Source organism: Hemicordylus capensis, chromosome 17, assembly GCF_027244095.1.
Source record: "Hemicordylus capensis ecotype Gifberg chromosome 17, rHemCap1.1.pri, whole genome shotgun sequence".
Classification (NCBI taxonomy): Eukaryota; Metazoa; Chordata; class Lepidosauria; order Squamata; family Cordylidae; genus Hemicordylus; species Hemicordylus capensis.
The window spans coordinates 1224443-1251704 of NC_069673.1; the positions used below are offsets into that span (position 1 = coordinate 1224443).

The 27262-nt window shown below is 51.3% G+C and overlaps 1 protein-coding gene across 3 annotated transcripts in view; it reads right to left on the reverse strand.

Moving 5' to 3' along the window:
- Nucleotides 1–27262, reverse strand: part of COL5A1 (collagen type V alpha 1 chain) — a 374283-nt gene that overhangs the window by 110764 nt on the left and 236257 nt on the right. For all 3 annotated transcript variants that reach the window (XM_053282026.1, XM_053282025.1, XM_053282024.1), the window contains exons 8-13: nt 26810–26971; nt 25581–25637; nt 16289–16330; nt 15914–15976; nt 5490–5564; nt 454–546 (exon numbers count right to left, since the gene is read on the reverse strand). In XM_053282026.1, coding sequence (XP_053138001.1) covers nt 454–546; nt 5490–5564; nt 15914–15976; nt 16289–16330; nt 25581–25637; nt 26810–26971 — 492 coding nt within the window. The remainder of the gene's footprint in view (nt 1–453; nt 547–5489; nt 5565–15913; nt 15977–16288; nt 16331–25580; nt 25638–26809; nt 26972–27262) is intronic.

A 27262-nucleotide genomic window follows, 5' to 3' on the forward strand; every position in this document is an offset into this window, starting at 1 on the left:
CGAGTCTCCCGAGCAGAGTTAGGAAGCCCCCAGCTGAAGACAGCAGGATTGGACGCCTGAAGCAGCCACACGCTATGCAGGGCAGGATCTAACTGGGCTGGCGAGGTCTAGAGCGCCAATGGGGAAGAGCTAAGGGCCATGTGAATGCTGAGCACCCCACATGGTCAGCTCGGTACGGTCGTTAGGGGTTCCTTTCCATCTTTGGCCTTGGGGTCTGAGGAGAAGAGCCTGTCTTGCAGCAGCAAGCATGGATCCTTTGCCAAGCAGGGTCTGCCCTGGCTTGCATTTGTGTCTACCTGTGAGTGCTGTCTGCTGATAGGGGCAGACAGATAGGGGCCATGTTCCTGTGCTCCTCAGTGCACATTCAATCGCAGGAGAAGGATGAGAAAGAGCCTCAGGCAGGGATGCCCATATGCCGGCCAGGCCCAAGGAGGAGAGAGGCGCGTCACTTACCCGGGCCTGTTGGAGGATTGCCTGAGCCTGGGACTCCTGAGCGGACACCATGGGGCCTTTGGAGCCCCCGTCGCCTCCCCCACTGAACCGGAACTGCGGGAAGAGACAAGGGGCAGCACATCAATCGCTTGCTCCTCTCCCCCGCCCAGGCCCAAAGAAGGCGGCTCAGAAGGCAGCACACTGGCTGCAGAGTCGAGAGTGGCAAGAAACTTTGCAAAAGGGTGGGCTCACGGAGCTCAGAGGGATAGCTATAACGGAGCGGAGGGGTTCAAAGAACCCGGGCCCCCAGCTCCTGAAGGGCCCCCAGCCCCACCCCTCCCTTTTTCTCCATGATCTCCCTCACTCCAAGGGGCCACCAGGGAGGAGGCAAACACCACCCCCTCTCCCCTAGCTGTGCCCCTGCATGTCGCTCAGGGGCCGGGGAAGTCATTTAGAAGACATGTGAGCAGGACGTTGGGTCCCCAGATGTTCTTGGACTTCAACTCCCATAATCCCCTGCCCCAGTGGCCTTTGGTCAGGGATTATGGGAGTTGAAGTCCAAGAACATCTGGGGACCCAACCCTGAGAATCCCCTGCTGAGCCAAGATTTGGGCTTTTTCTTTTCTTAGATCCATGTGACGATCTTTGGTTTTCCTCTCTATTTTAAAGATGCTTTAATAATCTGGTTCTCTCCCACACACACACACACACACCTGCACCCCACCCTCTCTCTCTTTCACACACCACACCCTTACCTTACAGATCTCTACACAGGTGCAGTTCTTTTCACATTATCTTGAATGCAGGTACAGCAGCACACTTCCTATGTGCACCATGCATCTCCAGATTCACTTTCAAGACGGACTCCAGTACAGCCATTCACACAAGAACATGCACAAGTCTACTGACATCTGTACACTTGTGCAACATAATGTCGAGAGAGAGCTATAGACACCCAAAAGGGACCTCCTGGACCCAACCAAAGGTCCATCACCGAGAACTCCAGGTGTCTCTGGGAAATCACAAGGATATCAGCTCTCCCTTGCTGTTCTTCCCCAGTGTCTGAAATTTACCAGTAGGCTGCCTCTGAACATGGAAGTTCTATCTAGGTACCACAGTGCATAACAGATGACAGCTGATCATTAAACATGAATTTGTCTTTTTTTTTTAAAGCCCTCTCAGCTAATGGCCATGGCTGCATCTTGTGACCGCTGGAGCCCTAAATTAATTAATGTGGGAAGAAGCTCCACTTCCTTTGGTGACGCCTAAACTTACCGCTGATCAATTCCATTGAGCACCCCCAAGTTCTGGTATTAGAGGATTATAGATTTCCCTCGTGGTATCGGGTGAGAAGATGAGGGCTGTGTGTCTAGTACACTGACCTGATATTTAGCTACAGAAAAACCACCCATTTTAAAAAAATAACCCAGATTTATTTTTAAGAGGAGGGGGAGAATTGGACTTGGGTTAGCAAGCATGAATTGTCCCCTCTGCTAAGCAGGGCCTGCCCTGGTTTGCATTTGGATGGGAGACTACATGTGAGCACGGTAAGAGATTCTCCCTAGGGGATGGGGTCATAACTCAGTGGAGTTATGTTTTGCATGTTGAAGGTTCATTCCCTGGCAGCATCTCCAAACAGGGCTGAGAGAGATTCCTGCCTGAAACCTTGGAGAGTTGCTGCCAGTCAGTGTAGACATTACTGAGCTAGATGGACCAAGGGCCTGACTCAGAATAAGGCAGCTTCCTATATTCCTAAATACATATGCACACAGCTGTTGACTACTGTGGAGAGTCTGAAACAGTCAAGCCGTTTTCAGAAAAAGAAGAGGGAAAAAGGAGATCTCCAGGCTGGAATCAGATGCAAGGTTGGTTTTTTGGCGCGACAAACCTGGACGTAGCAAACCTTCTCGGCATGCATTTTTAAAGGGTCTGGGGGGAGAAAGGCATTCTGCCCATGTGGGCTGCCCGGGGAAGCAAAAACCTCTGCAAAGCTAGGCGGCCTACCTGTCTGGCCCCCTTTCTTCACTAGCCAAATGGAATCCTCCTGCCCCACTGTCCCCCTCCGTGCTGTGGACCGGGGGGGGGGGCGGGGGGGGGAGCTGTATGGGAGAAACTCAGCGTGGAAAAGGGGTGGAGTGCTCCCTCCTTCCAAGTCCCTCACTTAGAACGGCCGCATGCCAGAGCTGCTTTACATTTAACAAAGGCTTCCCCAGCTTTGAGCCACCTAATGGCGCGGTGGGGAAGCAACCTACCTAGAGAGCTGGAGGCTTTCGGTTCGAATCCCTGCGGGCCTGTTTCCCAGGATATGGAAAATGCCTCTATTGGGCAGCAGCGATCGAGGAAGATGCTGAAAGGCATCATCTCAGACTGCGCGGGAGGAGACAATGGTCAGCCCCTCCTGGATTCTCCCAAAAGAAAACCACATGGTTTTTCCTTTGGTCACCAGGAGTCAACACCAACTCGACGGCACAACCTTTCCTTTCCTTTCCTTTCCTTGGCTTTGAGACACACATTTCCACATTACAGGTAGTTTTCTCCCCAGAATCTTCACAGAATCTGGGAGTTCCCTGCGAACTGGGCCAAGAGGCATCTTCCAAAGTGGGAGTTCTCTTTCTACGAAGCAGTGGCCCCATTCCACCTCAATGGTCTTCTCCAGTGGGGTCTAGTTGGGGTTTCTTTTTAGACTGTCTGTTCCTTTTAGGACACACAGTCTAAATCCCTCTGGGGCAGGGGACCATCTTATTGTTTATTTCTCTGCCTAAACCACTTCGGGGGGCTGTTGAAAAGCAGTTTACCAATATTCACAAGAGTAGCAGAAGAGTTGGAAGGTAGCCTAGAGTTCCTCTGGTCCCACCCTGCATGACAGATGGGTGTTGAGAACTTGAAGTCCCCTCCCACAACCGTTAAGCCCTTCCTCTGGTTTCAGAGTTCGTGCGGGCATTGTCCACAACACCCCTTGCTTCTGCAGTCCTAAGGACTAGGAGCTTTGAGAAATGAACAGAGAGCCGAGCTCCTCGGGCGTGGAGCTCTGCATCCGATATCTAACGGCATGGCTTTCCTGAACTTTGCAGCCTCGTTTCTGCCTGCGAGATGTTCAAGGCCTCTTCAGGGGAGGGAAAGTGCCAAAGCCTGAGAGACAGCCGCTACCTGTCTCTCATATAGAATCCAATTAACGTAAGTCGTAATGCCATGCAGCAGCCTTCACCAGCTGCTGCTTGCGGTGATTCACAAGATCTCAGCTGAACGATGTTGGATCCCATCTGTCTGTTTTGGAAGGGAAGCCCCAAACTCCGATATAACAACACACACACACACACACACACACACACACACACACACACACACACACACACGTATAGAACCAGCAGAGACCTTCAGGTTTGTTGATTCACAAGAGAAGGAGTTAGTCCTTTGTACGGGAGAGGAAAGGGGGACAGGGCACAAATATTGAACCTTGTCCCTGTGGCGAGTTGGCTGTGTCCAACTGACTGGCAGCGGGGCGTCCCATTCCCTCTCCCGAAGTGATCTCTGAACTGGTTATTTCAAGTTTAGTACACATTGCCATGAAATCAGCCTCTCCAAGGGCTGGTTCTCATGAACCACTGGCCTCCCAAAAGGGATAACGCCAAGGCCGTGCCAAGGACACGCCTGTCCCAAAGTCACTAAAGGACATGGAAATGGGTTCTCGCCGTATCCTGTAATCGCACATTGGGGGGTGATCATCCTGATCGGCCCTCCACATGCAGTACAAAACCCTGATTATTGCATGTAGGCAGCTGGGGTGTGTGGGTGTGTGGGTGTGTGTGCTCAACTGTACAGGCCAAAGGGTAATTTCCCATCCAGTGAGCTCATGGGAAATCTATCACCAGCACCCATCAGAATAGGAGTTCTCAAACTTGGGTGCCCAGCTGATCCTGCACCACAACTCCCATCATCCCTAGCCAGAAGGTCCCAAGTTCCCTCCCTGGCAGCATCTCCAAGAGAGGGCTGAGAGAGATTCCTGCCCGCAAGCTGGAAGAAACTGCTGCCAGTCTGGGTAGACAATACTGAGCTAGACAGACCAATGGTCTGACTCAGTATATGGCAGCTCCCTATTTTCCTGAGCACCCAAGTCTGAGGACCTTGAATTAGAAGCAGGACACACACCAAGATGAGGGGAATGTGGAGACCTTTCTCCTTGGAGGAGATTCGCTCCAAATGTCAAGCTTCTCAGGGTCCCTCCCAAGAAGAAATTTGGGAGAACATGGTCAGGTGCTTCCCCCACTTTCCGACCCGCATAACCAAAGGGCGTGTCTGCTGCCCATTGTGTTTCTTAGCCTTTGGGCCGCTCTTGCTTCACGTACATACATACATACATACATACATATCTCCCAGGAAGATTTTCTTCTTCATCATCAATCTGTACTCAGCATGTATCTCTCTAAAGTTACCCAGTTAGACATCCACTTTGTACATCTGGAAGAAAGCCGACTCTGCCCCCCTAAACACTTCTGCTGTAAACACAGCCTTGAAATGTGGAACTCTCTACCCCGGTTCAGACATTATGCTGTACGAGTGTATGGATCTCTGTACACCTGTACACACGTTTGTGTGAATGACTGTACCTGAGTTCATTTTTAAAGTAAACCTGGATACAGGCCCTTCAAATGCAGGGCGCAGGCAGTACAATGAATTATTCTGCACCTGCATTCAGCATAACATGGGAATGAGCACTTTTCTTTTCCCGGCATGACAAACTCCTCCTAGTAGAATGCCTTCTTCTCTTCCTCCTTGGGAGCTATCCTAGAATCTTCTTTTGCATCTGAGTACTCTACCTGCAGGTCACGATGTATTCAACCAGACCATAGCTGCCTAAGGCAGGAGTTCTCAAAGCCGGGTCTGCAAATACCCTTGGACTATAACTCCCTTCACACCCCACCACAATGGCAGGGGGCATGGGAGTTGTAGTCCAACACCATCTGCCAACCCAACTTTGAGAACCCAACTTTGAGAAGGGATCCAAAACAGAGACAATTGTTCACCCCGAGGGTGAAACTGCTGTCCTGATGCATACTCACCGGCAACATAAGCATCGTCCCAGGAGGTCCCGGCAAACCATCTGCTCCGGGAAGCCCTGGCCGCCCAGGTGGGCCCTAGAAAGGGAGACATAAACTTGAAATTAAACTCATCTTAAAATTAAATTAAATCACTTTAATTAAATTATGCAAAAACTAAATTTGAATTAAATTAAACTCAGATACAACTGTTCTGGTATGTCAACAGTGGGAAATACATTATTTATCACCATCATCATCATCATCATCATCATCATCAAGAATGCAAATATTTATATACTACTACTTCAAAAACAGGAGCAACATTCTCAAAGCAGGCTACATAGCAAAGGAAATAAAAGAAGGGGTCCCTCTCCCCGAGGGGCTCACAATCTACAAAACAAAACTACTGGAAGAGACTTGATGCATCTGGGCAATGGCTATTCTTGTCATGCGAACATAAAAACATAGCTCTGCGGGATCAGGCCCAAGGAAGCCAGGGAGGGAACTTGAAACCTTCTGCTCTTCCCAGAGCGGCTTCATGGCAGAGAATCCCAAAAGTTAATTATGTGCTGTGTGAAGAAGTCAGGAGTCTCTCTCAGCCCTATCTTGGAGATGTGTGAAAGAACTTCCCTTTGTTGGTCCTAAATGTCCTGGAAAGACCCCTGGTTCTAACGTTGTGAGAGAGGAAGAAAAATGTCTCTCTGTCCACCCTCTCCTCTCTGTGCATAATTTTATACACCTCGATCCTGTCTCCCCTTCGCTGCCTCTTTTCCAAAGTAAAGAGCCCCAGATGCTGCAGCCTAGCCTCATCAGGAAGGTGCTCCAGGCCCCTGGTCATCTGGGCTGCCCTCTTCTGCACCTTTCCCAGTTCTACAATGTCCTCCTTAAGATACAGTGACGAGAACTGCACACAGTACTCCAGATGTGGCCGCACCATCAATATGTACAAGGGCCCTATAACACTAGCATGTTTATTTTCAATCCCCTTCCTAATGATCCCCAGCATGGAACTGGCCTTTTTCACAGCCACCACGCGCTGAATCAACCCTTGAGCCCCACCCTGACATGAGCCCCACCCTGGGGAACAGATCCAGGGTCCATCCTAGAGGTGCAAGGCGCAGCTGCGACAGAGAAGCCGGTCCAGCCTCAAACCCCAACCCCAGCCTGGAGCTGGTGGACCCCAGAAGTGCTAACACTCACTGGGCCTGCCCCTTCCCATAACCCCTTGCTTCCCCAAGCCTTGGCAGTGGGCCAGGAGGAACCCGAGGCCGTGGAGGAGAGCTGGCCTTGCGGTAGCGAGCGTGAATGCCCCCTTGGCTAAGCAGGGTCCACCTTGGTTTGCATTTGTAGGGGAGACTACATGTGTGAGCACTGTGAGCTATTCCGCTCTGGGGATGGGGCTATTGCTCAGTGGGAGAGCCTCTAGGGTCCAGGTTCACTCTGAGAGAGACTCCTGCCCGTATTTTTGGAGAGCTGCTGCCAGTCAGTGTAGACAATGCTCCAATGGTCTGACTCAGCAGAAGGTGGCTTCCTACATTCCTCCAGTGCAGAGGCCACCCTCTAGGGAACTCTTTGCTCACTGGGCAGGGAGGCAGAGCCTGGGAGGGACAGCCTGAGCCTAGACGTATCTAAGGCCCTGTGGACGAAATGGCCGTGGGTGGGGCTGAGGCCCTGGGCTTGCACGCAGACGGATTGGGACCCTTGCTGAGCGGTCAGTCCAAAGATGCCATTGCTGGGAGTGGGAGGTAAAGAAAAGAGTCACTTGAGAGTTAGTTGGGGGTTGGGGTCTTCTGAGGGACAGTCTCAGAGAGGAGATGTTTTGCGACTCAAAGAATACGGGCTGGGTCTCTCTGGAAGTGGCTGGTTTGGAAATTCAATTAGAGCTCAACAACAGCAGCAAAGCAAACGGTAACCTCACAACACCAACGGGTGCGACGCCCGGCAGCCTTGTAGAGAGAAAGAAAAGCTCCGAAACTTGTTAGAAGTAAATTTTATTCTTGTTTGTACTGAACCTCTGGTCCGTGTGAGTGCGGTCATTTCCCCACTCACACTAGGCAAAGCTGCATGAAACCAACCCAGTGGGCGACTGGAAGGACTCTAAAGCATGAAGGAGGCTTGGTGGTTTATTTTCTGCTGCTGGAAGCACGTGGAAAACTTCAATAAAGCCGACAAAGTTCCAAGCAGGTGGGCTGCCCTCAAAACACAGCGAACGCCTGCCCCCCCCATCTCTCTCAGGTGCTGAATGTGCACGAACCAATTTGGGGGCCCTTTTATGAACCCTGGCTGGCTGGAAGGTTCGACGGCCGGGGGAGGGGTGGCTTTATGGCCGTGGGTGGGTGCACTTAGAACCCCCCCCCCACACGTTTCCCCCACCAGCGCACAAGTCCTTAAAAGCCCATCGGGGCGGCAGGCAGCATGCCACCCCGTGCCGAAATTTACCGGATGCACCCGGAAGCAGGAACTGCGACTGCAAGCATCAGGGGCATGCACCCGACTTGAGTGCGATGTGCATGCACAAGCAGTGCATGCAGTCACAGTTCCTACTTCTGAGTACATCCCCAAACCCCACAACTGCCGCCCCCACCCCACCCCACCCCACCCCTCTCTTTCCACCCTTAGAAGCACTGGGAGCTCTCCCAGGTGCTGAAGTCTTGCCTGGGAGGAATACTTTGAGTGTGGAGGTATTTAAGAGCGCCTTCCAGTTCCGCAACTCTTTCTATCAGGTGGCTCATTCAGAGCTCTCCAGGGTGCTGAAGCCTTGTCCTGCCTGTCCCTGTCCTTGTCTTTGGGATAGGACAGCCACTCCTCTTGGAAAAGGAGGCTCCAAGCTACCAGCAAAGACTCCCCCAAGAGGAGGAAAGGGAAACGCTGACTTGCAGCTTTCTATCTGCAAGACAGGGCAACCTCCCTGCCAAATACAAGCCCACTTAGAATGGCTGAATTGGGACAGATATTGCTTATCAATGCAAGCTTGGTGACATATCGAATACTGGATTTCCCCACGATGCGGAGAACTGGCAGCTGACCTGCTCTGTTCTCTTCTCTGGGCCAGAACCTGCTCGGTTCTTGCTCAGAGGAGAACTGGTCTTGTGGTAGCAAGCATGACCTGTCCCCTTAGCTAAGCAGGGTCTGCCCTGGTTGCATATGAATGGGAGACTAGAAGTGTGAGCACTGTAAGAGATTCCCCTTAGGGGATGGGGCCGCTCTCGGAAGAGCTTCTAGGTTCCAAGTTCCCTCCCTGGCAGCATCTCCAAGATAGGGCTGAGAGAGGTTCCTGCCTGCAACCTTGGAGAAGCCGCTGCCAGTCTGTGAAGACAATACTGAACTAGATAGACCAATGGTCTGACTCAGTATATAGCAGCATCCTATGTTCTTTGCAGGACCCCTTCTTGCGCAAATGAAGGCTGGAGAGGGAAGCCCCTTTCTCTGGCCTGACCCTGCTGCTAAATCAACCTTATCATGGCTGCATAACTCATGGGATTGACCAATGGCAGGAAAGAGCAGGGTCTGTATTGCAATGGCTCTACAACAGCCTTCCAGGGAAGGCACATCAGTGGCCTCCCGTGCTGAGCTTTAGGTGGCTGTGCAAGTGAGCTTTTGGCAGGGGATCTGCTTCTTCTATGGCTGCCGGTGAGACGAATGTTTTTAAATGGTTAACTCTGAAATCACCATTCATTAGCCACCAAACTACAGGAGAGGGATGTGGTATCTCTTCTATGAAGAAAAATGCTGTTGTTAGAGCAGAAACAAAATTATGTTCTCCTCAATTGGTGGTAAACAGAGGAAGCTGACTTCTACCGAATCAGACCCTTGGTCCAGCCAGGTCAGGGTTGCCTACACTAACTTGCAGCATCTCTCAGAAAAATGGGAAGCTGCCTTCTTCCAACTACCCAGACCGGCAGCGACTTCTCCAAGGATGCTGGTAGGAGTCTTTCTCAGCCCTATGTGGAGATGCTGCCAGGGAGGGAACCCGGGACTTAGAGGCTCTTTCCCTGAGCTACAGCCCCATCCCTGAAGGGGAATAGCTCACAGTGCTCACACATTAAGTCTCCCATTCAAATGCAAACCAGGGTGGACCCTGCTTAGCAATGGGAACCATTCATGCTTGCTCCCACAAGACCAGCTCTCCTCCCAACACTCTCCAACGACACTCAAATATCTGTACTTGACCCCCCTATGACATCTGATTTCAATAGTCTCCTGCTATACAAGGTGCGATGTTTACAATTGTTAAGAGCTGGCAGGGAACGATATTTATGATTTGCTGGCTGCTGTGCAGGAGATAAGACTGGAAGCCTCTGATTGGAGTTTGCTCTTCTTAAGCAGAGATCCACAACTCGGCCAGCTGTTACTGGACTATCATTCCCACAGTTCCCCAGAGGGATGATGGGAGTTGTAGTCCAACAGCTGTTGTACACCCCAATTTTTAAGTTAGCTATTGAACCGTGCCTAATAGTTGAAGTGCCTTATAAATAAATAGTATTACTGCCTGTATTTGATAGCTAACATGCAATGATGTTTAGTATCTGGTAGTATTTCATAGTGTCTGATCTTTCATAGAAATTTTGGAAGGGACCCCTAGAGGTCTTCTAGTCCCACCCCCCACTCAATGCAGGAATTTGCTTCAGCATCCCTGCCCAGCCTTTGTTTGAAATCCTCTAGCGAAGGAGAGCCCATCACTGCGTGGGGCAGATTGTCCCACAGTTGCACAGGTCTGACTATCAGGAAATTCCCTCTAATGACAGATGACACGCAGCAGTGACAGGTTCCAGCCGTGCTTGATGGTATTTGACAGATGACATGTAATGGTGGTTACTCTTTGACAACTGAACACTCATGAGATCTGTTATTTAATGCCAAAACAAGTCTAAGAAAACGTCAAGGGAAGATCTCACACTCAGAAACAGATGAGCAAGGAAGGAAACATTCCTGGGTTTCTGAATGTTGTAAAGAGTCATATCAGCTCTAATGAGTGTAGAGTTTGGTGCCGGCTTGGAGAGAAACCTGGCGACCGAGCCGGCAAAAGATAGATCTTCATTAGGGCAGGTACTTAAGTGGGCCAAGCTGAGCACTTCGCCATTTGGTCTGGCGTCAGCTGGCAGGGATGCTGCAGAAATGCTGCCAAGCGCCTCCAGACTGAACAGCAAGGCAAGGCGAGGCCCGGTCCTCTGCTGCCACTCAGAGCTGAGCAGAATCAGGCCCACGGCCAACTGAGTGTCAGGAGCCGTGTGTGAGCATTGCAAGATATTCCCCTCAGGGGATGAAGCCGCTCTGGGAAGAGCAGAAGGTTCCAAGTTCCCTCCCTGGCAGCATCTCCAAGATCGGACTGAGAGAGATTCCTGCCTCTGCAACCTTGGAGAAGCTGCTGCCAGTCTGTGAAGACAATCCTGAGCTAGAGAGACCAACGGTCTGACTCAGTCTATGGCAGCTTCCTCTGTTCCCATGTTCCTAAGCAAGGAGCAGGGGCTTGCTTTGGGATGCATTTATGGTTAAACCGCCCCCTCAACAGAGAGGGGGTGCCAGGCCAATAAATCACATACGGTTTGAAACGCAGGGAGGGTGGCGGCTCTGTTCCCCTGGAATCAGGACACCTGGATTTGATTTAAAGAGTTTTTAAAAACCCAGATACTGTCTGCAATATTCTTCAAATTCCACTAGATGTCAGGCCTAAATTAATGCTATGAAAAGGTTGGGCATCTTTTTTTCCTTTCTTTTAACAGATTCTGGACAGGGAAAGTCAGGCAGGCTTTAGAGCGGAGGGTGTCAGGCTTTCGGGGAATTCTCTCCACCCTGGCTCAACTGCTGAGGGACCTCCGAATCTCCACTGGCAGCCTCGCACACTGCAGAGGGCAGGAGAGAAATATAACCAATTAAAAAAAATACACGGCCAGTTCCTGGTGGCATTGTGCATTGTGCGTCCCCACTTTGATCTCAGCTGTGCTGGCTTCCGTTTTCCCCCCAAGTGTTTGCACATTTAGGTTTGTACTCGGATCCTTTGTTTGTAACCCTTGGAAGGTATGGCGAAAGGAAAGACAAGTGATAGACAAGCAAGGCACTGATGACCACGGGGGACCCCTCGGCCAGCTTCCAAGGAGTTCCCCGCACCCAATGTGGGGAATGCACCTTTGGGCAGGGGATCAAGGCCATTGGGGCTGGGGAGGATGTTGGGGACCCCTGCCTGAGAGGAAGGTGTGTGACGGATTTGTCCTCTGGCCAGGAAGCGCCTACAACGTCACCACAACAGCATGTGTAGAAGGTGTGGCCACAGCAGTGTCACTTGGGGGAGCATGCCCACCGCAAGAATGCTGTTTCTTCCCTAAGCGCCAGGCATTTGAAAGGACCAGGTGTTCCTGAGAGCCAAACTGCTTGTCCAGAAAGGCTTTGGGAAGGCAGGGCGGCATCTCGGCATGAGACGAGAACGTTCTGAAATCACGCGTCTGTACAGAGGCTGGAATCCAACAGGTGCTGCACTCTGGAGGTGCTGGTCTCGGGGCTCAAACAGCTTCCTTCCCCTCACTGCCTTACGACAGGATCACGCTCCTGTCCTCCAGAGCAGGCCCTCCCTCCGGCTGTTGCTCCCCTGCAACTGGGACTCAATCAGTCCCCTTTACTAAGTAGGGTCTGCCCTGGTTTGCATGTGATGGGAGACTCTCAACCAATTGGTTTTCATTACGGTCGTAGACCAGCATAAAGTAGAAGGGCGATTACATATTAAACGGTACAGTACTCAAGGCACAGAATACTAATACTCAGAACAGGAGAAAGTACACCAGAAGCACAAGGGCATGAAAAGCCTGAAAAGTCATAAGAGTGCATAAAAAGGGTTGGGGGGGGGCATAAAACGGATGTGAAAAGACTACAGACCAAAGTGTACATGTGAGCACTGGGAGATACTCCACATGGGCAGAGAATCCATTGGACAAGGGGTGGGGGAGGAATGTCCCCCAGCCCAGGGGTCCCACAAGGCTGCTTCCGCCTCCCAACCCCTCACTGCTGCCTTGTCCTGGCCTGACCACCGTGCCAGTCGCCAAAGGAGGGGCTCCCCGGCCCTGACCCGCCGCCACCCCTGGACAGAGGACAGCGCCCCCCACGTCCCAATCTGTGCCATGGAGCCCCGCGCTGCTGCGGCTGTCACGCCCTCGATCTCCGACAGCGAGGAGGAAGGGGAAGCTGTCAACTTTCCAGCCAATTCAGGAGTGTCTGAGGGGCAGAGCCCGGCTGTCAGCGGTCGTGAAACGGCTGTGGTAGATCTAGCTAATGATTCAGAGCAGGCACAACGACCCGAGACAGCAGAAATCGTGAAGGACCAATCCGAAGAGGAGCTACGCAATCATCCCCCACGGACTCCACAACAGCGGCGTCTTACGAGGCGCAGGACGCAATTAGAGACTTATTAGGAGGAGCAAACGCCTCTTGCAGAGGGCTGATACGCCTCGAATTCCTGCCAGCCGGGAGCGCTCGGCTTGCACGATAAATCACGTCACCAGCTTTCTACTCACTGCTGAAAAGCAACATCTGTCAACCACCGTGTCGACAGCGTGCAGCCAAGTCTGGTCAAGACGAACTTTCCGAGCCGTATCCAGTTGCAGCAGCTCCGTTTTGTCCCGGGATCTTCCCTGGCAGTTGGCCAGACCCTGACAGCGGCCACCCTTCCGAAAGACTCACCGAATGGTGAGTTCAAGAGACATGGAGGGAAAGGCGGCGGCGGGGGTGTCTGTGTGTGAAGGTTGCCCTCCCCCCGTCAGACACAAAGGGCATGGCTTGGGGCTCGGGGGCCTAACTCTGTCCCCTAGCCACCAGGAACCTCGCTACGCCCCTGATATTCCCCTTAAGGGATGGGGCCGCTCTGGAAAGGGCACCTGACTACTTGCACGCAAAAGGTTTCACATTGCCTTCCTGGCAGCACCAGCACCTCCAAAATCGGGCTGAGAGAGATTCCTACCTGCGACCTGGGAGAAGCCGCTGCCACTCAGTGTAGACCAGGCCTGCTCAACTTTGCCCCCCCCAGCTGTTTTTGGACTACAACTCCCATAATCTCCAGCCACAGTGGCCAATAGCCAGGGATTAGAGGAGTCGTCGGCCAACATCTGCAGGAAGGCTGAAGCTGAGCAGGCGTGCTGTAGACCAGGGATTCTCAACGTTGGGTCCCCAGATGTTATTGGACTTCAACTCCCATAATCCCCAACCAAAGGCCATTGGGGCTGGGGATCATGGGAGCTGAAGTCCAACAACATCTGAGGACCCAACGTTGAGAATCTCTGCTGTAGACAATACTGAGTTAGATGCTCTGTCTCAGTCTTCCACTGTGTGTGTTGGTAGAAGGGGCTTTGTGGGAGATGGGGTGGCCTGAAACTTCTCCCATTTAATGTATTTGTTACAGCTGCATTCTGGGCAACTTTCCTCTTGAAGCGAGATTGCCTCCAACAACCAAACCGATTCCAGCCTTTGCAAAGGGTTAATCTATGTAGATATTACGAACAATATGAATAGGAAGAATGTGATTCGTATCTGTGTTTAGATATTGCTGTGGGTTTCTCCCCTTGAGTTTTGTTCCTTTCCCCGACAAAGATGTCAGGTCACATTCCACTGGCTCAGGAACTATCACCCAGGAGTCCCGATTTGCTTTTAGACTCGAAGCAGGAACACAGCCAGCTCCAGCAAAAGTGGAACGGAGCACCAAGTGCGTTCTCGATACACCCGATAATACAAGGCATATCTATATATGCCTTTTGGAGGACTAGACTCCAATCTGCAGCTCCCCCTGCTGGCCACTGGTGCTCTTGCACAGAAAGCTCATCTCTGCAATTGCTAGGGGAACTGGAAACACATTTCGGTTCTGGACATCCACACTTTCCCCTGCTCTTTTTGATATTTGATACTCTTGAGAAAGAAACCCATCGAGTGCATCCCAGCCTTTAAACTACCCAGTACATTCACTACACTTGAAAGGATAATACAGTTGGACCGAACGTCTTGTCCTGGCATCTGATGCTGGGGTCCAACCTCCCCTACACTCAAGCAGCAGACTTCTCTAGGGGCCAGTTCAGAAACCATGATTATGATTTGGGTTCCAAAGACAGAGAGGGGGCAGAGAAACCAGCCAGGCGGCATTCTGCAAGCCCAGCTATGCCATGTAAGCCCTCCAGAGTACGACCGATCTCCTGCAAAACACGGGCACCGCATTTGAATATGAACTGTCCCACTTCCCCAAAAACTGGGTGGGTTTTTTTCTTAGCTTGTAAAATGCAACTTCTTCTCAGCGGGAAGCCAGCCAAGGAGGCAGCTGCTGCCAACGGAAATCCATATTTGCATGAAGCAAATTTCAACACGCCTTTTATTTTTGCTTTTTTCTGGGTTTTAATGATTGCTTCAGCTCGAACAAGAGTCCACCTTCTAGGGAGAAATGACACATTGAATGCCAGTTTGCCGACCCCACGCTTGGCCGGAAGACTAACCCATTTCTGGGCGGTGGGGGGAGGGCACTTAATTCTTCCCCAACAGCCCCACTGCCAGCACGTTTTACCCCACATTCCAACCGAGAGACCAGAACGAAGCCTGGCCATGGAAACGGCAGGCCAAGAAGACGGAGAGGCCGAGGTGAAGGGTGGGTGGGTGGGGAAGGGGTAAGCAATCCCCCCCAGACAACACCCACACCGTGGCGGAGCAGGATCTGAAAGGCCTGCCTTTTTTCACAAACAAGGCTTTTCACAAACAAGGTTCCTTCTTTCTTGCCTGCCTTGCCCGGAATCGAAACATATTTCATTTCATTTTGCACATTTCAGACACTAGCTACAATATTTGAAAGGTTTGGTCGCATAGTAGGAGATGTTCTCTTGCCTGTGACTATATACAATATCAGCTTGAAAATGTGCTTATGGTACAGCCATTGAATGGGTGCCACTGAAGTGGTAACATGCCTGAGCCCGTTATCCTTGGAATCCGGGGTATAAGGACTACGGAACAAAGGGGACAACAGTCCCTAGGCCGCCAGGGTCTGGGGTGGGGCATCCTCTGTACTGGCCACACCCTTGCATCTGACGTCGACACAGGGGGCATGGTTTGGGCATGCACAGTCCATAATAAAGGGCAAGCCCTGGCAAGCCCTTGTCCCCCAGGGTGCTGGCCAGCTCCGTAAGCCCCTGCTGGGAACGGCTCATCCGTGGCGTGCTCGTAGTCCGAACAATGCACCACACCTCCCAGCTCCCCTGGCCACACCTCCTGCACACTGTACCCCACACACCTCTCTGGCTGTTTGACCACGCCCCCTACGCATTCCCAGGCTTGGCTGCGTTCTCATTGGTGAAATGCTGGAGGGCGTGTGCAGCTGTGTCTCTGCCACTCCCAAACCAGGCTGGAGCATGTGCAAGACCCTCCCGTGGCCCACCGGACATTGCCTGAGCTCATCCCGGACGCCAGGTAGGTGAACATGCAAGGCTGCTACTCACCCTTTCTCCAGGGTCGCCCACTGGGCCCATGGACCCGGTTGTTCCTGGGGGGCCTGGAAGACCCTGAGATGGCAGGAAAAAGAAGCACTGTTAGCCATAGGAGGAGAGGAAGCGTTGACTGTGTACAAATACACACACACACACACACACACACACACACAGAGGTCAGGAAAACTATGAGAAGGATCTGTTTACTTCACCATGGCCAAATTGACCTCACAGTGCTTTCGGATCCATGCCTATCAGATGGAAGTACTTGGACCCAGAAAGCAGCTGTCTTCTGCCTCTGGCGGTGGTGGGAGGCTCACAAATGCTTTATTCTGTGCTAAGTGGGAGGGGAAAGGAGGAGGAGGGATGTAGCGAAGTGAAACTTACGGCTGGGCCTTCTGGGCCAGGTGGACCTTCGATGAGCATCCCCTGCAAAACAGCAAGAAGGAAAAGCAGTTCATAGGCAGCCCTGGGGTGAATCAACAGTTATGGAAAAACAATCACAATTCTATAACTAGGCAACTAACCTAAATGATCCTCTAAGACAGAGCTGCACAACACTGGCCCTGCAGCTGCTTTTGGACTACAATTCCCATCATCCCCAGCCACCATGACCAATAGTCAGGGATGACGGGAGCTGTAGTCCAGCATCGGCAGGAGTGCCGAAGCTAACGCAGCCCTGCTCTAAGACAAGGGGAATTCTGGGAGCCATATAAAGTGTGTAGACTGAGCACATTTGCACGATTGATTTTCAACCCCTGCTAACTGGGCCAAGAGGCACATTTTCCACATGGTGATTCTCTTTATTTAGCAGGGGGAGAGCAACTAACCCTACCCAACCCAAGCACAGCATCCCTCCAGTGGCTGTTGCTGGCTTCTCCCTTATGTTTCTTTTTAGATTATGAGCCCGTTGGAGACAGGAATCCATCTTATTTATTTGTTGTTTCTCTATGTAAACTGCTTTGGAAACATTTGTTGAAAAGCGGTATATAAATATTTGCTGCTGCTGCTGCTGCTGTTGTTGTTATTTTGGTTCTGCTTGTCACAAAAAGGAGCAAAGAGCTATGCAGAGCAGCAAAGCCACCCCCGCTCCCATTTCACACACCCCCCCAGCTTCCGAGATCGCAGTCTAGAACACACTGAGGGCTAGAAACCTGCTCTTTTAAATGAAAGCTAAGATTCCCTGGCAGCTGAATTGTATGCCCAAGTGCCACATCCTGAGCTGCTGCTTCTTCACTCCCACCGCATCATGGCGTTGACACAGCCACGTTCACAGGTCATGGCATCCCAAATGGATGCAACGAGTGAGAAGCGGGGGGCGGGGTCAGTCACAGATCAGCTGGGCTGTTCCTGACTCTTCTATTCCTCCCCCAGCAAGATGCATGGACTGTCCACACAGCCAAGGTGGCATTGAGCAGATAGGAAGACTAATCCCGCTAGCGTTGCCATGCATTCCTCTGGAAGGGCTCCTCTGCCTTCTGCAGCACAAAAGCTTCACCTGCAGAGCTCTGCCCACCAACTTTGTCTCGGAAGGGTTCACCCGCTAGATGCCCAAGGGCCACATACAGCCCCAAAGGCCCTGTCCCGCCAGGAAAGAGCAGGAGAAAAGGTAGCCGCTCCTCACTGCCATCTCAGCCCTTGTATCAACTTCTCCAACGGTGGTTCACAGCCAACATTTTCCGGCAGGGTTGCAAATGTTGCCCCTTCACTTTGATGGAGAGTAAACGTAGGAAATGGTGCACCAAGAAAGGCATAAAGCAGAATCCGGAGAAACTGCATTAGCCCTCTCATAAGCGCCACCATTTTCCTTCCCAGAATGCTCCGGGAAATGATACTGCACACAGTCAACAAAGCCGGCACCTAATTCTGTGACCATGGCTTGCAGCATCACTAACTGACGAAAAATAGCCAGTATGGTGCAGCGGGGAAATGACTTGACGAGCAAGCCAGAGGTTGCCGGTTCGAATCCCTGCTGGTACCTATATTGGGCAGCAGTGATCTTGGAAGATGCAGAAAGGTATCATCTCATGCTGCATGGGAGGAGGCAATGGTCAACCCCTCCTGTATTCTACCAAAGACAACCACAGGGCTCTGTGGGCGCCAGAAGTCAACACCAACTCGACGGCACACTTTATGTACCACGGTGACTGCTGCCCACTGCTTTAAAAAATAAAATGGCCCAAGTCACCACTTCCCTCCTCAGGTAAGCCTCCTTTTCCATGGTCAAAGTTTGGGAGAAATTTCCTGGAGACTTCCCAGATGTTTCTCCCCAATGGCTGGGCTCCCCCAAAACTCCCTCTCCCCTCTGAGGCCCCTCAAAACTGGTGCCGTTCCTGCAAATTCTGTTAGGCCGGAATGTCTCACCCAACCCTCAGTCATTTCCTCCTCATTCTAAACGAAATAGAACCACAACTGAACAGCCAGGAACACGATCCCCACTTCAAGCACTGCCGCAGCCCAAAGAGATGCAGCAGGAAAAAGGTTAAATTGGACGGGGGGGCGGGGGGGAGGACCCTTCTGCTAAGTTCCTCCACCTCCTGAAAGTAGGCCAAGTTCTTTTTTTAAAAAAAACCCCAATATTTGTTCTGGTTTTATTTCCCCATATTTAATGAGGCTGCCAGGCAGGTCTGATGAATCCTGCGTCTCTCTCCTCCTTTGGGATCAGAGCCCATCAGGCTGTATTTCTTAAGTGTTGCCAGGTTCTACGTTCCTACCCGAAAGGGGCTAACCAAAACTGAACTAGTCCTGGGTGCTAAAGATGCGCGTATAATTAAATCACCTTCTGAGGTTGCATGCTGGCGTTGGATGGATTGAGGCCAGTTCTGCTTCCCTTTGTTGTTGTTTTTTGCATTTCATCTTGTGCCTTTCTCTGCTCTGATGCACCGACAATTATAATTCTAGTCAGTAATCGAAGATCTATCAGATCGTGTTTTGTAGCTGAGTTGCTTTCATGGCCCTCGTAACAAGTGTGGCCACCACTGGGGCGAGGACTCAGTGGCACTTCCCCACTCCATGGAGCGGCTTCTGTAGGCGGGCGCCCCGTTTTAATTCTGCACTCAGAGGCATGAGAGTCTGGGCTCGGTCAGATCGGAGAGTGGTCTCTGCCCTGGCTTCCCTCCGCCACTAAAGCCATCCCAGGACACGCCTGTGCCCCAGATCCAACTTCCGGCAGGCTTTGCCGAAAAAAAGAGCCTGGGAGGATAAAACTGGCTGTTGTGTGTGTGTGTTTTTAAAGCACCAAATGTCAAATCGGCTCAGGCAGGAAAAGGCCTGGGAGGGAGCCAGTCCCGAGCTCCAATTACGCCATCCTCAAAGGAGGGTGATGGTTTCTCCACAGGTCAGGGTTGAAGTGAAGGTCGGTGGGTGGAATCCTGCCCATTCAGCGTGCGGGTGACGTCACAGCCGCTGCCTTGACCTCCCAGCAGAGAACTGCCGCGTGGTTCCCATTGCAACCACCCTCCTTCTGCACCCCCTGACAGGCAAAAGAGATGATCTGCAAACTAGATGGGCCCCAGGGTGTCGATGGATTACAACTCGCAGGGACCCCCAGCCTTCAGATATTGTGGCAAAGGATTGTGGGAGTTGTAGTCCAACGGCAACATTTGGGGACTCAAGGCAGAGAATCCCTGCCACAAGGGTTTGCTCTATTAGGAGCAGAGTCAATCTGTCATACTCTCTCTCTCTCACATGCGCACGCACACAGACACACAAGCGGCCACCAAATTTCAACCCAAAACAACCCTTCAAGGAAAGCAGGAAGCTTTCTACTCTGTTCAATGAATTTCATAGAAACAAAGAACTTTAGAGTTGGAAGGGCCCCGTAGAGGCCATCTAGGTCAGCCCTCCACTCAGTGCAGGAATCTTCTGCAGCCTCCCTGCCAGATGGCCCTCCGCTCTCTGCTTGAAAATCTCCAGTGAGGCATTCCATGACCATTTCTTCTCGCACGCAGAAGGTCCCCAGTTCAAACCCTGGCAGCAACTCCAGGTAGGACTGGGGGAAACTCTAGCCCGAAACCTTCTGCTAGTCTGTTTAGTCAAACCTGAGCTAGACAGACCAAAGGTTTGACTCAGTAGAAGGCAGCTGCCTATGTTCCGATGGATGGCTCCTATATTCCAGGTGCCAAGTACTGTGGGATGTTCTCTCTTTGGGTGGCACAAGAAAGTGAGCCTTCCTTAAAAGGGTTACTGAGACAAAACTAGGAGACCCTTGGCTTTAAAGAGCAAAAAATAAAATACAATTGTGCATCACTGAATCAGAAGGAACAGGTTTGACTTGCACCGAGCCAGGATCCAGCTGGGTCTTCCTCCAAAATCCAGTTCTTGGGCACAGGGCATTTTCATGGCCAACTTTGGCCTTCGATTGCTCTGCCCTTATAAGGAATCTCCGTGAGTCACCCACGATGCCCGGCTGCCAGATCTTCATGGAGGAAGCCGGAAAGCATCACCCTCACAGGCTTCACTTCCTCTCACTCCCCATCACCAAAAACGAGGCAGGCTAAAAAGGAGAGGAGGCGAAAAGGGGCCAGGTTTGGCCATTTCCGGCAGAAACATTCCTGGCACCCTGTATTTCTTGGGTTGATGACATTTCGCTCCAGCTCTGAGGACATCCGGAGTCTCTCTTCAGGAAGACATTTCTAGTGTTTGGGCTTTCTGCTCAAGACCATGAAAGCAGGGGGATGGGAAAGCCAAAGAGCGTGAGGAGGGACAGGGGAGGCCGGCGGGCAGGGTGGAGGCGGACGGACCCTGCACCATGCTGGATTAGCCTCTCTGCCTTCACCCACAGCCAAGCTCAAAGTGTAACGGCCCAACTCCGTGGGCAGAAAATTCCTTTGTGAAAGGGGAGTCCTTAAACTTTTCTTTAGCAGAACGGCCATGCGGGGCTCCAGACGGAGACCTGGGCATCTAGGCAGGCCAGGGCAAGGGAGCCGTTGCCCCCCTGGATTGAGACAGGCCTACTGAATTCCATGGGGCTTGCTCCCAGAGAAGTTGGTTGAGGATTGCAGCCTCCCCCACTCCACCCCGGGAAACGTCCCACGGACACCCATGGAAGGATTCATCCTTTCTCCCAGGACATTCATTCTCCTACTGAATGTCGCCCTCAAGTGGCCGCTTGAGGGATGGTGGTCCCCCTCCCCGCCCCACGGCCAGTTTTAATTAAATAAGGGGCATGGCCGTGATTAAGCACATCTCTTCAGAATGATATCTACACGACTTGGGTCCAAGGTATCTAAGCGACCACCTTCCTCTCCATGAACCCCAGGGCATGTTAAGAACATCAGCGGATGTCTGGTTGCAGCTGCCCTGGGTTCATTTGCTGGGGACTTGGAACTTTATGACTACCCCTGGACTTCAGAACCTGCTCTCACAAAAAATTGGAACCTCCCCTACACGGGATGTTTTTCAGAAAAACCTGACAACGTACCAATCCGGCATTTAATGTGAAGTTCTGAAGTTTGAAGCTTTAGGGTTTTTACCTATAGTTTAAATTGCTTTACTTCTGTTAATGTTTTAACTATGGTTGTGTTTTAAATTGTAAACTGCCCCAGAAATGTGCAGATAAATAAATACATGTTTTGTTTGACCCTACATCACATTTCTCCCGGACTGCAATTCATCAAGCTGAATGCAAACCATTGGGTGCAGATTTATCTATTTAAACTGTTTATAAATCTGCCTTTCTCCCAGATTGCTAACAACCACAACATCTGAGAGGTCATCAAATATTGCAGCCTCTAGGCATCTGCCAGATACCTGCCCTTGGCTCTGTGGGTGGCAAGTTATACGGGCCCACCTCTCAACGCCATCCCATGTGACCCTGACCTCCTATTAATCAGATTTAAAATGTAGGCTTCTGGGGGTAGGGATCTCTCTTTGGAAGATCTCCAACACTAAAACTCTATGACTAATTCCAGAGCAGATTTGGGCAGAATCTCACCAACCCCTCTCAGAAGGCCAGGATGCCAGCTCCTATAGATGCCAACACAGGGTTTCCCAAGCTTTTTTGTTAAACACGTGCAGCCGTTCTCTCACAAACCTTCAGCTTGGAGTACCCAACAGAGATTTTTAGTGCGAGCGCACACACACACACACACACACACAGACAGCCACACTTATAAGACATGCTTCTCCAGTAACTGACTTATGTGCAGCCTAAGCGACTCATGAGCAATCCCACTGAGGTTAGTGGGGCCAGAAATCCTAACAAATCCTATTCATTTCAACAGGGCGTACTCGGTGCTAGTTTCCTGTCAATCAAGCTTGATTCTTGATTCTGTCAATCAAGTTGAGGGGAGGGGTCTGCCAGCGAATCAGGTGCAGAGGAGGGGGAGGGTCTTCACCCTCCTCCCTCCTTTTCTGCAGTGAACACATCGCTGAGGATGTGTGTCTGCTTCAAGTCAGCAATCCTCGGATGGGGAATAAATATTGTGACTGAAGGGAGGCTCTGAATATCCCTGGAAGGCCTTCGAGTATTCCTAGGGGTAAGAGGACCTGCTCTTGAGAACCCCTGTGCTGGCAGATTCCTGCACTGAGCAAGGGGTTGACTAGCAGACCTCAAGGGTCCCTTTTAGTTCTAATGTTCTGTGATTCTAGAAGCACAGAGGAATCTGATCAGGCTGCAGTTAGGGACTAACCTTCGTGCCAGACACCAGGGCTTCTTAACCTTGGGCCCCCAGATGTTGATGGACTACAACTCCCATCATCTCCAGCCATGCCCACTGTGGCTGGGGATCATGGGAGTTGTAGTCCATCAACATCTGGGGGCCCAAAGTTAAGAAACCCTGCCATACACCATCTCCCCTTTCTAAATTGCGTGCCCTGAGACTGTAATTTGCTCTCTGGGGGGAAACGAACATAGGAAGAAAAGGTTATCCCTGCGCTAGCCTCTACCTGGCCCAATTTGTGCCACCACCACAGCACAACACACCACGGCTGTTCTGCACATTCGGAAAAAGAAACCTGTGAGGGCAACCCTGACGGCTGATCTCCTATGTAGCATCTCCGTCGGACTCAACTGGGACTGCAAAAGGCTTGCTTCCAAGCTGCAGCGAAAGAGTGCAAGGTGACCTCACGAGAGAAAACACGCACGTGTGTGTATATATACACACACAGCACGGCAACCTTAAGTAGTACAGTCAGAGGGAGCTGCCCCCCCGCTTTCAAGTTCTGTGAAACATTTTGTGACTGTGGGGCCTTCTTCTGAGGAGGGGAGGAGTCCTGACTGGGCTACTCGAGAGCAAGATTCCCAGCTCCCCAGCTCAGCCTTTCCAGAAGATAAGGAGTGCCTCTCCCCCTTTTCTTTTAAGCAGCCCATGAATGTTCCTTCTTGGGACAGGCCAGAGAGAGAGAGAGAGAGAGAGAGAGAGAGAGAGAGAAGGCAGCATTTGGGCTTGTTTATCTCCTGGCAAGCACTCCGCAGTCCACTTTCTGAAAGCATTGAAGGCTGCCAAATTCTTTTTGGATGATTAAGCTGAACTGGATTTTGTTCTTGCAGCGAGGAGTTTATGCAACTGTTTGAGCAGGCTCCTGCCCCAACTCGGCTCACCCGCACGCTGATTTTCTCCTGCACACACTCGCTCAAGTTACAGCGGCAGCCCACTTGCCCAGAGTGGAAACTGGGCACTGGGGCAGAGGAGGAGGAGAAAGGGGACATTTTTTTTTTTGAAAGGAGAGCCCCCAAGAGTTGTTTTGGATTTCACTCCTCCTCTCAGGAAAACCATCCAGGGCAAGAGAAGCACAGCCCATGAAAACCTTTGACTCCAGATGTCAGACGGGATTGCTGTTCCTCTGGCTGTTCTGCCAAGGAAAACTGGGTTAACTGTGAAAGGCGCCAGTTCTACTTAGGGGGTGTTGAGCGAAGGTTGCCCGTTTTGTCCCTGGCAGGGCTCCTGTGCCCATAACGGCAGCGCAGCACACTTAGGAGGCAAGGCGTCCCCTGGCATGACGTTAGAAAGACGGCAAGAACTTCAGCGGCTAGATTCCAACAGGCCCTGCAGCTGTTAAAGGCATGGGGTCCCTGCCAAGAAAAAGTTGGCAACCTCGATTCTGAAGATGTGGAACGGTCTTTAGAGATGGCTCGGAATGGAACAGCCTCTAAAGGCATGCAACAGAAGAATGTGTTCAGGGTATATGTGGAGATACAATTAACATTTCCACTTCTTGCGCAGCTGCGAAAGAGCACTGGAGCCCAGCCAGGAAACAAGTTGGCTCTCTATGCTTCTGGACGCTGTTGCAAAGGAAATGTGCAGCGACACCAGAATTCAGTCCCAAGAAGTGCTGTTACTTTCCTTGCACCCGTATTAAGCCGCCTTTCCCAAAGTACAGAGGCTCTTTGCACAGTGTTAAAGTTCACTTAAGGGCGGGGGTAGGTGGGAGGAGGAGCAAGCAAAACATCCCTGAAGGTTTTAGGAGCGATAATAAATGTTGCTGCAGAGGCCGGAGAGGAAAAGGAGCCTTACTCTCCGGCTCTGACTGGTGTTTGTGCAGCTAAGACAACTTAAAAATGAATGGACTGCCCAAACCAAACGGCGTTGAGCTGAAAAACGGCTGGCTGCTGTGCCCTTTTTCAGGGTGGAACAGTTTGCTTCCGATTGATATAGCAAGCCCCCCGGGGGTGTGGAGGGGCTGGTTCTTTCCCTAGCCCACATTGTATCCCTCCCAAGTGGGAAAGGAAAGCAGAGGCCCGGCAGGACCACTCACTTCTCCCCCAGTTGCCCCTCTCACGTCAATGCAGAGCAAATGGGAGGAAATGAACCGCCCGGAGCCATTTTTGGAGGGGCGGTATATCAATCAAAAATCAATCAATCAATCAGCAATAAGTGGGGAGGACATCCTACCTTTCTCCTCCCCACCCCACAATGGAGGCGAGAGGTTCCCAACCTTGGCTTCCAGATGCGGTTTGACTACAACTCCCATCATCCCCAGAAACAACAGCCAAAGGCTCAACACCCAACTCAGTCAAGAGCGAGCGAGCGAGCACATCTCTTTCCCCGGAAGGTCATCGCATTGAGACGGGAGTTCTCTTGGAGGCAAATGACCTGGGATGGCTTATTATTCGCACACGCACACACAACTCTACCCACCCACCGACCCCATCAGCAAAAGGGATATGCACATGCAAACTTTCCCAGACGAGCAGCTTTTTAAGGATGCCTATAATGTGCAGTGACCACCAATCATGGGGGGGGGGAGCTGAAAAATGCCAGCAGCTGTAAGGAAGGCATCTTCCGTCACTGTCCTGACATCTGCCCCCCAGCCTAAGTGTAGCGAAGTTGCGTGCAATTGCTGTTTGGAAAAAGCTCCTCCACATGCAGACAACACTCCCTCCAGAATGCTTCACTTCTATTATCTCAGCTAATATCCAAAGCAGAGTTTACCACAGTGCTGATGAGCCAGAAACAGCACCTGTTCTCCTGGTAAAGCACCCCAGCAGGTTGGAGGGGAGGAACGTTCATTCTCCCTCTCGTTCTCTCCCCCATGCACACACCACCACAAAGCAACAGGAAACAAGGACAGATTATGTGCTACGCTTCCAATCATGACGGCAGAACCTTTTGCACAATTGACATTAAAATTGCACAATTAAATGGTGTGTTGAAAGAGAATATGGATTCTTCTGTGTAAGTGGCACATGCATTCTCTAGTTGCAGGGCAAATGCCAAGCAACAACAGAGGCTCTTACCGGTTCAATGATTGCTGGCTCCCCTTTCTGTCCCTTTTCACCTCGTGGCCCACCAACCTGCAGCAGACATGGAAAACACAAGAAAGAACCGATGGATAACGAGCCCCACTTACGCCACTGGCTGAATTGCTTGCAAGAGACGCAGGCATCTGCTGCAGGCAGGGTGTGGCATATACAACACATCCCCTTTGCCATTAAGACAAAAGCCCAATTCAGACATCATGTTGCATAAGTGTACAGATGTCTGTACACTTGTACATGGGCTTGTGTGAATGACTGTGCCTGCGTTCATGCTAAAAGGGAAACTGGGTCTTCTTTCTCTTTATTTAGGTCAATCGACCAGCAAAACAAATTGGTCCAGGTCCCACAAATGCTTGGTACAGATAGAGAATGTTCCTGCTGTACCCGTGTTCAACACATGTGAATAACTTTACCTGTGTATAATACACACTCATAGTAGGAGTGTTCCGCATAATGGGTGGATAGGGCTTTTGCCACCTAATCAGAAAGTCTGGAAATTCAAAATTCACCCCGGGAAGAGGGGCGGGCAAAAGAGAAAGCTCTGGTTGGTTTTCAATAGTTTGGCAAAAGCTTCCGATCCCCAATTTTGTAATAATAGCAATGATAAAAGACTCCCCCCCAAACACACACAAACAAAAGCAAAGTAAATATTGGAGGAAAACCGGGAATGAATTTTTGTACCACCAAACCGTAAGCTCAGTTCTGAAACCGAAAGCAAATTCTACAACGGAGCACAAACTCAGAGGCTACTGCGCCTTCACTCTCAATGTCTGTCCTTCACCCCTGAGCGGCTGTTCTGCAGCTGGCTCCAGCAGGTGGACCTTGGGGTTCTAGTGGCAAAAAGAGGGTGGATCCCACAAGACTCAAGTGTGCCCACAGCTGCCTAGAATATCCCCTAGAATATCCTAGAATATCTGCCTAGAATATCTGCCTAGAATATCCCCTAGAAGGCGAGGGGAGGCACGGGTTGCTTGCACATGCACACAGGGATTTTGTTAAAGTTCCCCATTTCCCCAGTGGGTAGGCCAGTCTTCAAGCTGCGGGCAAAACGCTTCATCAGCATGCCCTATATTTTGCCTGGAAATTAATTAGGCAAGGCAAGGCACACCCACTTGTCCACAGTTTTTTGCTCAGACGATGACCTGACCTCAAGTTCTGGCCAACACCCCACTGGCTCACCCAGCTCAAGAGACCAAGCCTTTCCTTACCCCTTCGTACAACGTGTCCTGGTTAGCAGGCATGCCAGGCCCAATATCGGGAGAATCTGTCCTGTCGTAGTAGCCATCATAGTAGCCATCGTACTCCGAGATGGTTTCCTCAGTGAAGTCTTTGTTGGCGTCTTCTCCACCTTCGCCCACACTCTCGGTGGCCTTAAGCAAAAAGCAGACAGCCCACGTAAGGCATCGGGCCTTCCCTCCAAGCCAGTGGATGCAGATGTTCAACCTGCAGAGAGCCTTTCACCCATGAACTCATCTTCTGAAGAACACCCCCACGTGCCTGCCATGGAACCCCCTGCAGGTCTCGGAGCCTTCTGGGATATGTTGCAGGGTTTACGGGGAGTGCTGGTCTGGCCAGTTCCAACCCATCATCATCCACAGGGTCATCCCATGAAACTAAAGGCTGGGAAATTTAGGACCGGCAAAAGGAAATACTGTCCCACA